The following is a 12,814-nucleotide window of genomic DNA, read 5'->3' on the forward strand; positions in this document are numbered from 1 at the left end:
AACAAGATGGGCACGGCATCTGCTATGCCCTAGTGTTGTGACAACTCAGTGAAGCCACACGTGTCACTGTGCTTTGTGAGCTCTGGAGGACAGGTCACTATTATTAAGCATTGCTAGGACCCGGGCAGGATGAATCTTAAATTGTGTGGCCACCCACTGGAGGGAGAAGAAACTCCCGAGGCCCCAGGTATTGTGTGGGGGACGCACAACCCCAGGCCAGCTTAGGGGTCCTTGTGCCTGGCCCTGCCCCCATCCCCTCCCCCCATCCCCACAACAATATCCACTTCGGTGGATACTGCATCTCAATGCATCTCAGTGGAATTTCCCAGGTAGGTGACACCTGGGTCTGAGAGGGTGTTGGCCTAAAGGTCAGGGGTCACACAAACTCCAGAAGGAGGAAGTAGTTGGCTTCCAAGGCAGTCCTTTGCAGTGGTTGATTAACCTTTGGTCAGCCTGGAGGTGGAGAGTGTGGGCATTTGGCCACGGCCTGCGGGAGAGCTTTGTCTTTTTTTAATATTTTATTTATTCATTTGACAGAGAGAGACCACAAGTAGGCAGAGCAACAGACAGAGAGAGACGGGGAAGCAGGCTCCCCGCTGAGCAGAGAGCCCGATGTGGGGCTCGATCCCAGGACTCTGGGATCATGACCTGAGCCGAAGGCAGAGGCTTAACCCACTGAGCCACCCAGGCGCCCCAGCCTTGTCTTTTCTAAGAATTGTGGGCCTCGGTGCTGATCTGCATGGAGGCCTCAGCCAGGGCCCAAAGCATCACGGCGATTTGCTGCCCGCCTGCCACACTGCCTGATCATCTGGGGTCCCACTTGCTCCCTGCAGGACTCAGTCAGCCAAGGGCACCACGTGCTCTCCTCTGCTCGCGGGGGCCCTCTCCCGACCTGCAGAATGCTGGGGACAAAAGGGCCGTTGGGGCTGGGGCCCAGCCCCCCACACTGCCCAGACAGACACTGCCCGGAGTCCTAAGGCACTCTTTCCCTCCTACAGGTGCAGCCCTAGCCCATTCCCCTACAAACCCAACTGCCCAGTGCCCCCACCCAGCGGTGGTACCTGCCTGGTCTGTGGTTACGTCCATCATGTTTAATTCATGGCTGGGGGTTGGGATGAACTTCCCAAGAAAGGGAAGAATTCCCCTGGGGTCTTGCCCAGTTCCTGCCTGCCTGCCCTGGGCCTGGAACTGGGACTAGAGGCTGCCGGTGGGCCCAGAGGACACTGTCCCAGCCGGGGCCCGGCCATCATTTGCTAATCCACCGCCCTGGAATGTCTGCGGGCCAATCAGCGGGGTCTCCAGGGGCTCCCCAAAGGCTCCAATAATCCTGCAATGATTAGCAGGGGCACAGGGTCAGTGCACACTGCCTGGTTGGCTGTTGTGGGCAGGGCCGCTGGCCAGGCCCTCGGCTGGAGGAGGGAGGGAGCCCTGGGATTGGAGCTGCCTGGCTCTTCATGCCAGTGTCGACAGGAGGCCTTTTGGATACACCGATTACTCACACCAGCCTCCCCCTTTTGTCTGCCCGTCCAGCCTGCCTCCTTGAGATTGTGAGTAGCTCTGTCTAGCTTGGGAAGCAACAGGCCCATGCTGGGGCCGGCGCCCTCCGCCCGGCTGGGGGGCCCCCGGCCCAGCCTCCTGCCCGTGCTCCTGGCTCTCCTTGGCATGGCCTGGACGGAGCCGAAGTTACTTCCACTGCAGGAGGGACAGGCTCCGATGCCTGGAGGTAAGGGGGCCCCCCGGGGCGAGGAAGGAGGGGAAGCAGCCAGGAGTGCCGCAGAGCGGTGCCAGGAAGGCCTGAGCTCTGGGCAGACCCGTGTGGTTTAAATAGCAACCCCCCTGCCCCGAAGGTAGTCCAGGGACCCAAGATGGATGGCGGAGGCTGGGACTGGGGAGCAAGAAGAATGAAGGGGAGTGGGCCCAGCCGTGGGGGTCAAGGAGGAATAGCAGTCCAGAGCCCAAAGCTGGCGGCCCCAGGGCTGCCCCCCAACACCAGCCCATGGCCCTACCTCCTTCCGGTCAGCCCAGCCCCCAGCTCAAGGGCCCCTGCACACCTGCCTCCCTCCCAGGCCCCCAGCTCTCTGTCTCCCGTAGGCCGTCCATCCCCCTCACCATCCCCGCGCCCCGGTCCCATCAGCTCTTGCTCCCTAAGGGCAGGGCGGCCCTCTCAGCTTGCCACAGCCAGGGTCACCCCAGGGGAGCCCAGGTCCCGCTGTGCAGGGGGCCTGACCTTGTCTCCCACCCCAGCCCTGAGCAGTAAGGAGACGTTCCTGCTCCTCTCCGTGCACAACCGTCTGCGTAGCCGGGTGCAGCCCCCCGCGGCCAACATGCAGAGAATGGTGAGTACCCCAAGGCGGGCTCGCCGAGGCGGTGGCCGGAGGGGCAATCCCGAAGACGGTTCAGGAGGCCAGGCCTGTGGCAGGCGCCCTTCCGCCTGGGCAGGGCAGGGGGACAGCCAGTCACCCTGCCCAAGAGGGGACAGTTCCTGGTTGCTAGGGTTCTGCCGCGGCCTGCTTCCCAGAAGGGCCAGTCCTTTGGCCTTTCCTCGCATCCCATCCCGTTGCCCTGGAGACCAGAAGACATGGAAGGAGCCCCGCGGGAAAGGGGAGCTCCACAAAGGACTCCCCGCAGGATCAGAGGGGCAGAAGACTGGGAGGGAGAAGCGTCCTGCTTGAGGGAAAGGCCTGGAATGTGACCGGGACCCAGTGCTTCTTCACGGTTTATCAGGGTGACGAGGAGGGGCCCCTCCAAGGTCTCTGCTCCTCTGGGGGCTGGCGTAGGACGGCAGGGTTGGTGGTGTCATCCCAGGGCCCAGAAACTCTGCCCCAGCACATGCCAACAGGCCCCGGGGGGTTGAGGGCGGGATTGTGTGGGGGTGGGCAGGGTTCCCCATGGCTGCCTCCCATAAACTCCTCCAGGCTGGCTCAGCGGCGGTGACCTTGAGAGCTCCTGGGTCAGTTTCCCAGGAGGTGGGGGTGGGGCGGGCCAGTGGGAGGGGGTCGCTTCTCTCCTTTCCCTGCTCTGCAGCAGCTCTGGCCCTCCTCAGGCCCAGGTCCTGGCTCCCACTGCCCACGCCCTGTGCTCCCAGCTCAAGTGCCTGGCAGGGAGGTGCTCCCCCTCCTCCGGTCATCAGTGTTGACGCTTTTCATGCCCCTTTGGCCAAAGTCTTAGAAATCAGCATTTCATAGAAGATGAGAATGGAGACCCACCACTCAGCCTCCCTCACCTGTGCGGGTCTCTAGTGCTTTTCCCCAGTGGAGGCCAGGCTCTTAGGGTGGTGCAGGGCAGCCAAGGGGCCCCCCCCAGGCAATCCCCACTGCTCCGGTTCAGGTCTGCATCAGAGGTAAAATCCTAACAGCCGTCCAGCCCACGGTGGGTCAGGCACTCTCCCCCTGTACCCTTTGAGTCCCCATGATAATCTTCCTCTGTGAGTATCTTACTGTCCCAATTTACAGACGAGGATGTTGAGTCTCATGGAGATTAGGAGCTAGAGGCCACACAGCTGGGGTGAGGTGATCCAAGTCTTCTTGATTGTTGAGCCCGTCATTTAAGAGGAGAGGGGGACGATTTGCTAGCCGTGGGGGTATGAGGGGGGAGTCTGCTGGTGTGGGGGTGGGAAAGAAGATTAGGGCCACTCCAGAGAACAGCGCTGGCTGGGCCCGAAGCCCTGAGGCCAGGAGCCTCTCTGGTCCTGCTTCCCTATTGGCACCCCTCCACAAGGCCAGGTAAGTGGGGGGGACAGGACAAAGCAGCCTGGTCGCTGAGGCCTTTTTCATCAAAGAAAAGCCAGATAGGAGCAACGGAGCCTTCCTGACAATGGCTACAGCCCGCTGTACCTAATGGCAGGCAAAAAACCATTTTGAATGGCTTGGGTCCTGCCCGGGCTCACGTTACTGGACAGAAAAATCTACCACAGAAGCCCATCCCGTTGCCCGGGCTGGCACTGCTCCCTCAGGAACGGGCAGCCCCCTCTGGGGCAGCGCCTAAGGCGGGAGTCAGGAGGAGGGAGGCTCTCAGGCCCGGCTGGAGCCAGGCTCCGGGGTAGGCGTCCAGACCTCACTGGTGTTCTCACCACCGCATCTCCAAGAGCTCCTCGCAGGCCGGGTCTGGCCTTCTCTGGCCCCAGGGTGAAGTGGGTGAAACAGGACTCCCCATCCAGTGCTCTCAGCATGACCCCCACCCCGGGAAAGTGGGGGAAATGGGATCACTAAGGCCGGGTCCAAAGGTCCCTGATGACATCTCTTTTTGTGCCGCCCCCAGGACTGGAGCGAGAGCCTGGCCCGATGGGCTCAGGCCAGGGCGGCCCTGTGCGGTACCCCAGTCCCGAGCCCCGCGTCAGCACCTGGGGCCCCCCAGCAAGTGGGCTGGAACGTGCAGCTGCTGCCGGCAGGCTCGGCGTCCTTCGTCAGCGTGGTGGGCCTGTGGTTCGCAGAGGGGCGGTGGTACAGCCACGCGGCCGCCGAGTGTGCCCACAACGCCACCTGCACCCACTACACTCAGGTGAGGCTGTGGCACCGGCCCCCCGGGGTCAGCTCAGAAGGGCCGCCCCGGCCCCCGGGGTCGTCTGCAAATCCATGGCTGCTCTTCCTCGATTTGTAGTTTTCCTTTCCTCAGCTCTAAGCATGAACTATTTCAAACGTAAATCTAGTAATGGACTCCCTTTTACCTATGACCTCACTTAGGCAATGTTTAACTATACTTGTTCTCATCTCTTAAGAAAAAAACAACTAGGGGCACCTGGGTGGCTCAGTTGGTTGAGCCTTCGGCTTGGGTCATGATCCCAGAGTCCCAGGATCGAGCCCCGAGTCAGGCTCCCTGCTCAGGGGGAGTCTGCTTCTCCCTCCCCCTCTGCTGCTCCCCTGCTTGTTCCCATTTCTCTCTCTCAAAGAAATAAATATCTCTTTTTAAAAGCCCACAAATGGGCACCTTCCATTGAATATTCAACCCTTCCCCCACTGACTCACAGTCCACCTGTCACATAACAAGCTCACATCTGCCCGTGGATCTGTTGCTGAGTTCTTGATTCTATTCTGCTGCTTTTTTTTAAATCCCTGCACAAATCGTGTTTTAATTATTACAGCTTTATAGAAACTTTTGAAATGAAAATTCCCCATATTATTATTATTGTTCAAAACTGTGTTGCCTGTGCTCGGCTCCCGATTCTCTCAAACGCTACGCAGGCGTGGATTTTTAGCTGCTGATTCAACTTTTGGAAATGGTCTACTTCGCGTTGAGACTGTTTTGCCAAGTTCTGTTTTCTAGGAAACTGTCCATTTTACGTTTCCCAATTGATTGGGCAGAATTTTTCAGTACTGAAGAGAGCGTTAAGGCTAGGATTAAACAGAGTGGGGGTGCCTGGGTGGCTCAATCAGTTAGGCATCTGACTCTTAATTTCGGCTCAGGTCATGATCTCAGGGTCCTGGGATCGAGCCCCGCATCGGGCTCCCTGGTCAGCGGGGAGCCTCCTCCTCCCTCGCCTACTCCCCCTGCTTGTGTTCCCTCTCTCGCTGTCTCTCTCTCTGCGTCAAATAAATAAATAAATAAAGCTTTAAAAAAAGAGAATATAAAAAAATAATACAGTAAGCTGAATAAAGTAGGAGAAAGTAAATAATGTGGGTGCCTAGTTCACTTAGTCCGTGAAGCATGGGACTCTTGATCTCATGGTCATGAGTTCAAGCCCCACGTTGGGTGTAGAGATTACCAAGAAAAATAAATAAAATTTATTTAAAAACAGAAAGTAAATAATAACAGATAATAAATTAAATTATAAATAAATTTATAAATAAATAAAATAAAATAAATTTTTAATAAATTAAAAACAGAAAGTAAATCATAAAAATAAGAGCCGAACATCAGTAAAGCATCCGATTCTTGGTTTTGGGCTCAGGTCATGATCTCGGGGTTGTGAGATAGAGCCCCACATTGAGTTCTGAGCTCAGCATGGGGTCTGCTTGGGATTCTCCCTCTTCCTCTCTCACTCTTTCAAATAAAAAAATAAAGTCTTAAACAAAAAAAAAACTAGGATTAAACAGGGATTTAACATTTTCCTGGGATCCCTGAGTGGCTCAGTTGGTTAAACGTCTGCCTTTGGCTCAGGTCGCTCTGGGATGGAGTCCCACATTGGGCTCCTTGCTCAGCAGGGAGCCTGCTTCTCCCTCTGCCTGGCTCTCCCCTTGCTTGTGCGATCTTGCTGGCTCTCTTACTCTCTCTCCAACAAATAAATTTTTAAAAAATTCCCTGTGTCTCTTGCTAGGTCCTTTTAAACTTTTCAGCTTTGTTTATGTGCACCTTCTCTCTTTCATTCTTTACCAGTCTTCCCAGAGATGTGTCTATTTTAACAAGTAAGCTTTTGTTTGTTTTATCCTTTTTCTTTTTTTAAAATTTCTGCTCTTATTTTGACTACTTACCTTTTTTTAAGTTTATATATTTTAATGGGGTGCCCCCATTATTCACTTTCTTTTACTTTATTCAGTTTACTCTATTATTTTTTTATATTTGATCCCAGGACCCTTGGATCATGACCTGAGCTGAAAGCAGACACTTAACCGACTGAGCCACCCAGGCGCCCCAACCTCTTCCTTACTTCTAAGTTACTTACTTGGAGATTGTATTGCATTGAATTTATAGAATGCAGCCCATGGGATATTATTCCTTTGGTTTTTGTTGAATCTTGCTTTGTGGTTAAGCGAAGGGTCAATGTTTGCAAATGTTTCATGCATTCCTAAAAAGAACGTATTTTCTCTAATTATTGGACACATGTGTCCGTGTCTCCCTACTTCATAGCTGTGCTATAGGAGTTTGCTTAACTAGTCCCCTGTATTGACTGTGCTGTTTCCAAACTGTCACAGATTTTAAGATTTTCAATCCAAGTGCTGAATACTATCAGAGACCTGTACATGTTAGCTTTTGGTGCTAACACACTACCCCAAAGTTTAGCATCCTTGGGCTTGGCCCTGTGTGGAGGTTCTTCTGGTCTTTGCTGGGTCCAAATACAAGTGCAGTCAGCCGCTGCCTGGGCTGGGAGCTGGCCGTCTAGAGGGGCCTCACCTGGCTCCCTTGTGCCTGTGGGGTCTCCAGCCCTAGGTTCAAAACCAGCTCAATATCATTTTTTTTTGAGACGTTATTTTGTTTATTTATTTTAGAGAGTAAACACACGGGAGCTGGGGGCAGGTAGGGCAGAGGAAGAAACAAAATCCCAAGCAGACTGCATGAGCCCGGAGCCTGACACAGGGCTCGAACTCACAACCGTGAGATCATGACCTTAACCTTAACCTAAACCAAGAGTCGGACGTTTAACCAACGGAGCCACTCAGGCCCCCCCAGCTCAGTATCACTTCTGCTGCATTCTGTTGGCCAACACAAGCCACAGGCCCAGCCGGGGTCCAGGCTAGAAAAGAGTCCTCCTCTCATTGCAAAGAACTGCAAAGGCACATTTAAGAGGGGCCTGCAGGGAGGAGGGAAGGGTTGTAGCCACGTGTGCAGTCTGTCACAAAGACTTTGAGGTCCAAGACTTTCTTTCGCCACTCCTCCCCCCCCCGCCAAGATTCTCTCCTTTCTTCAGGTATCTGCCCATCCAAACCTCTCCACGCCCCTCACCCAGAAAGCCTTCCTAGGCTGTGCCCACCTGTCCCCATAGCTCTGCCCAGCACAGCTATGGCTCCTGAGGCCCTGAGGTCTGTCCGTCTGCCTCACTGGGGGCAGAGACTGTGTCTGCCTCCCGCGGGGCAGGCATCATCAGTGCGGTCGGCCCCCAGACTGGGAGTGGGGGTGGCCTGTGATAGGGTTCCTGAGCCGCCGTGTCTCCGGCAGCTCGTGTGGGCCACCTCGAGCCAGCTGGGCTGTGGGCGGCATCGGTGCTCTGGGGCCCAGGCCGAGATGGAAGCCTTCGTCTGTGCCTACTCTCCCGGGTAAGGGCCCATCGTGGCGGCTGCCCTGCCATCCCCCGCTGGCCTTGGGCGGGGTGGGGAGGGGCGCCTACCTTCCCCCAAGGGAGAACCCTCGGCCACCCACTCAAAGGCCTTTACCCCTGGGTCCACACCCTCTCGGGGAGAGGGAAGGAGGGTAGGGAGTGGGTGCGGAAGTGGGCAGCCAAGCCGAATGTGGCTTCTCCTCAGACGCCCCTCCTTGGCAGCACTATTCTGCTTTGGCCCACGGAAGAACGGAGCGTTCGTGTTAGTCCGGAGGCCATCCTTCCTGTCCTAGGACACCCCGTGTCTCCTCCAGCTCCCTGACTCCTGGGCTGAAGGGGTCGTGGGGCGTGCAGCAGGGCCCACGCCTGCCTTGCCCAAGGCCAGGCCCCTGCAGCCCCCTGGTGCTCGCTCTCGCAGGGGCAACTGGGAGGTAGACGGGAAGACAATTGTCCCCTACAAGAAGGGCTCCTGGTGCTCGCTCTGCACAGCCAGCGTCTCGGGCTGCTTCAAAGCCTGGGACCACGCAGGAGGGCTCTGTGGTAAGTGCCCGACCCTGCCTGCCTCCTGCTGGGGCAGCGGGTACAAGAGAACTCCGCGTGGTGACCCTTGTGGAGGGTGGCAACGTCTGGTGGGACGGTCCTCGAAGCCCTGGCCCTTGGCACCCTGGGAAGCAGCCCCGTGGCTTGCCGGAAGGAGGCGCCCGCTCAGAGTTCATCCTCATCGGGCCAGAGGTCCCCAGGAACCCATGTCGCATGAGCTGCCGGAACCATGGACGTCTCAACGTCAGCACCTGCCACTGCCACTGTCCCCCCGGCTACACAGGCAGATACTGCCAAGGTGAGGGGCACCTAGAGCTCCAGGTCACAGCTACCCGGGGACCCGGTGAGTGAAGCCTGGGCCAGGGCAGGCAGCTGTGGCGGGTGAGGAGCGCCACGTGTCCTTGTGTGGTGTGTCCAGGGGCCGTGGGGCACCCACCGCGAGTGGCTGGAGAGAGCCCTGAGGGAGTGTGTGGCCCCTGACCAGGTACTTGCTGATCTGAACACCATGTAGTCATTCGACCAACAGCCTGAGCCCCTGACGGAGCCTGAGCCGTGTAGGGGATTCAAGGTGGAAACTGATTTGGCCCTTAGGTCCTGAGAGGGTGGGAGGAGGACATTATCAGGATCTGGAAGTAGACTCGATCCCACTGTCTCCCTCCCAGCTCTGTGACCGTAGTCAGGTCACCCCTGAACCCTAATTTGCTTCTCTCTACGATGGAGATCCAACCAGACACCAAGCGTAGCCGCAGCGGGAAGCCCTGATGGGGTCTCATCCTCGAGGGTCTTTCCTGTCACGGTTGGCCATTGCCCACACTCCGAGGCCCGTGAAGGGCAGCACGGGGTCCGGGGGCTGCGGGCTGAGCTCCGCTCTCCCCCCCCCCCCCGGCAGTGCGCTGCAGCGTACAGTGTGTTCACGGCCGGTTCCGGGAAGAGGAGTGTTCCTGCATCTGTGACGTCGGCTACGGAGGAGCCCAGTGTGCCAGTGAGTCCTGCCCCGAGGTCCCCCGATGAGCCAGGCCACCCCCAGGAGCCCCTCACTGGGCACATCTCCCGACTCCCCATGCAATCACATCATGTTGGTGGCATTCCCACCGCAGAATCGGGCAAATGCTACAGATCGTTCTTTTTTTTTGGAAGAGAGAGCAAGCTGGATGTCACACATTCCCCAGCACGCCGCTGACTTCCCCACCCCCCGCCCCAGCTTGGAGAGAGCGGCCAGAGGAAGGGGCTCCTTGAGCTTAGCTCCCTGGCAGGGTGGAAGGCGTAATGCGTCTGAGGTCCCCACCCGCATAGTCAGGCCCCCCTGTCCCCAGCCAAGGTGCACTTTCCCTTCCACACTTGTGACCTGAGGATCGACGGAGACTGCTTCCTGGTGTCTTCGGAGGCAGACACCTACTACGGAGCCAAGATGAAATGCCAGGTGACAGTGGACCCCAGCCTTCCCAGGGAACCCCAGGGTCTCAAGCGAGGGTCCTCATGGACGGACCTTGGATGAAGAGATGGTTCCTTCGATTTCTCCTGACCTGACTCTGGTCATTGGGATAAAGCAGGGGCCCCAAACTCAGAGGCCCACGGAAGCCAGGAGGCCACTGAATGAGCTGAGGGACTTGGGATGGGGGGCAGGGGTGAGCCCCCACCCAACCCCCCCTCTAAGGAGCCACCCTGATTCAGCTGTAGCTGCGGGCTGCCCGGTAGGTCACTGAGTACAGGAAGGCCAGAACTTGGGATTTTTCAAGAGAATCAGAAATTCAGATTTTCATTGCCATCTCTCGAGGTATTCATGTTGGCAACCGATTCACATATATTCAGGACACTGAACACGTGAAACAAAAGCTTCCCAAGGGCAGGGCCCGGTCAGTCTTGGCCCACTCCCCATGCCCAGAGAGAGGAGAGGCAGGCAGGGGCAAGGAAGGGGGACCCCCACTCTAAGAAGGAGGAAGCAGAGGAAGAGGACGTCCCTGGCCATGGCGGTGTGGCGGGGTGGGGGGGCGGACAGAAAGGGCTGGTCTGAGCTCTGGGCTCCTGCCAGGGTGACCTGGAATGGGGGTTACAGGGAAAGGGCGGGGTGCTGGCCCAGATCCAGAGCCAGAAAGTGCAGGACATCCTCGCCTTCTACCTGGGCCGCCTGGAGACCACCAATGAGGTGACCGACAGCGACTTTGAGACCAGAAACTTCTGGATCGGTGAGTGCCTGGTTGGGGGTGCAGGAATCTGGACTGTGAAAACCCACCAGCAGACAGTAAGGGTGTGGTGAGGGCTACGGACCCAGGACGGGGCAGGCAACCTCCTTCCCCGGGGAGAGCACAGAAGGGAGGGAGAGGGAGAGCCACGGGGGTCTGGAAGAGCTAGGAAGGGGTCTAAGGGCTCGCTGGCAGCAGAAAGGGGATTAGGCAACAGACTCCAAGCTTGGACAGCTCCTCTCAGGGAGCCTGGGCTCTAAGTGGGGCCCCGGGGTGGTGGGCCAACTCACCTGCCGCGGCCCAGGGCTCACCTACAAGACCACCAAGGATTCCTTCCGCTGGACCACGGGGGAGCACCAGTCCTTTACGAGTTTCGCCTTTGGGCAGCCCGACAACCAGGGGTGAGTCTGGGGTACCCTCCCTCCTCTGGGCCGGCTTGCTGAGGCTTCACATGGGGGAGGGCCTGGCTCCCAGAAGCCCCATCTGTGGGCCGGGGCCATTAGACACAGGGGGCCTGCTGGAGGGGAAGACGGAAGCCTCTCCCGGACTCCTACTTCCCTTCCCCGGCACTGAGCCCCCAGCGTCCCGGCCTGGCAGGTTTGGCAACTGTGTGGAGCTACAGGCGTCCGCTGCCTTCAACTGGAACGACCAGCGCTGCAAAACCCGAAACCGTTACATCTGCCAGTTTGGTGAGGGCCCCCTCACAGCTCCCTCTTCTGGTCCCTGCTGGCCCGCTCCAGGCACTAGGATGTCCAGGTCACAGACCCAGAAAGCACCTGAGCATGCAGGGCCTGGGGATGTCCCGCTCTGGGCTCCGTGGCACCTGCAGGCCCCCGAGGCCGAGGCGGGAGAGAGAAGCCCAGCCTCACGTCCACGAGGCAGCAGGACGGGAATGACAGCCTGGCCAGGGATTTCTCCAGGGTCGCTTTCCTCCTGTCACCAAAGCTGCTACTTAGGGACCTGCTGGGTTCACCCGTGTTCCCTGATTCCCTAGAGCCCAGTAAACTACAGCAGGGAACAGAGGTGGCCCAGAACCGACCCCAGCAGCACCTGCTAGAAAGGTCTGGAGCTCCAACCGGGAGCATAGCCATTTCAGGACCAACTGCCAAAAGGTCCCCACCCTAGGACCGCCTGGGCTGCCAGTGACCCTCGCTCTGTCCGGCTTCCTTTCCAGCTGAGGAGCACATTTCCCGGTGGGACCTGGGGCCCTGAGACTCGGCCGTGCCTCTCCCCTGCCAGCTCCCAGATACACAGCCCAGCCGTGCTCGCCCAGCTGCCCACCTGTCTGGAACCAGGGCCAGGCCAGGACCGCAAGCCAGCATCCAGAGGTCTCAGAGAGACCCTGCAGGAAGGGAGGCAGAGGGGTACAAGTCAGCCCCAGAGGGAGTCTGCTCCAGGGGGAGGGGAGCTGGGGCCCCTCGGCCTGCTGTGGATTGGGAAGGTGGGGGTCAGGCACCCAAACAGGAGGCAGGGCCAGCAGCCAGAAGAGACCACCCTCCTCCACGGTCGCCGGACCCTCTGGGGCAGACGGAGGCTTCTCACTGCCCAGGGTGCTCCCTGCAAAGGATTAAACTAAGTTATGAATCAGCTGGACTTGTGACTGCTTGTTTTGAAGGGGAATTCGGCCGACCCAGGATGATGTCAGGAAGACCAGAGGGCGCCTGAGAGGCCTCACTGCTGGCTGCCCGCTACCCACCCCAGTCCCTTCCCTGCTCACCCGCATGACCCAGACCACCTTCTGGAAGTTTTCTGGTCTTAGCCCCTGAGGGGTGCAGATTGGGAAGCTCTGTCTGCACCCTGACTTCCTGCTCCAGCTCCTCTCACCACGGGCTTTGTGCTCCTGCTCACATCCTCCCCTATGGTCCCCACGCCTGCTCCTGCGTGTTCCTCCTGCTTTCTTTGTGATTATCTGAGCTGGGGTGTGTCATGGCCCCTTCTCCTTCCGCTCCGTGCAGTGGTGAGAGAGGCCGTGTGGGCAGATGAAGGCTGGGAGGGGCTGTCATTAGGGTCTGGAAAGCACCCCGGCCCCGTGTGCACACTGTGGAGTCGCTTTGCTGGTTGGAGGTGGGAGTGTGGTCTGGACCATGGATGGGGACACGCGTAGCAGCCACAATTTTTACTGTGGTTGCAACCAGGAGAAACATAGAAACTCAGCTTTGACTCATCATAGCAGAAAAGGAATTAATCA

At 58.1% G+C, this 12,814-nt stretch overlaps 1 protein-coding gene across 1 annotated transcript; it reads left to right on the forward strand.

Moving 5' to 3' along the window:
• Positions 1–1,584: 1,584 nt before the first annotated feature.
• Positions 1,585–11,838, forward strand: CLEC18C (C-type lectin domain family 18 member C; the record flags this gene model as incomplete). The annotated part of the gene is made up of 12 exons (XM_080828087.1): positions 1,585–1,723; positions 2,245–2,336; positions 4,258–4,497; positions 7,807–7,904; positions 8,325–8,446; positions 8,637–8,744; positions 9,336–9,428; positions 9,760–9,866; positions 10,500–10,629; positions 10,931–11,027; positions 11,224–11,315; positions 11,801–11,838. 12 exons carry the CDS (start codon positions 1,585–1,587, stop codon positions 11,836–11,838), a joined length of 1,356 nt encoding a protein of 451 aa, XP_080684213.1.
• Positions 11,839–12,814: the final 976 nt, after the last annotated feature.

Source organism: Martes martes (assembly GCF_963455335.1).
Source record: "Martes martes genome assembly, chromosome: 17".
In the NCBI taxonomy this organism is placed as follows: Eukaryota; Metazoa; Chordata; class Mammalia; order Carnivora; family Mustelidae; genus Martes; species Martes martes.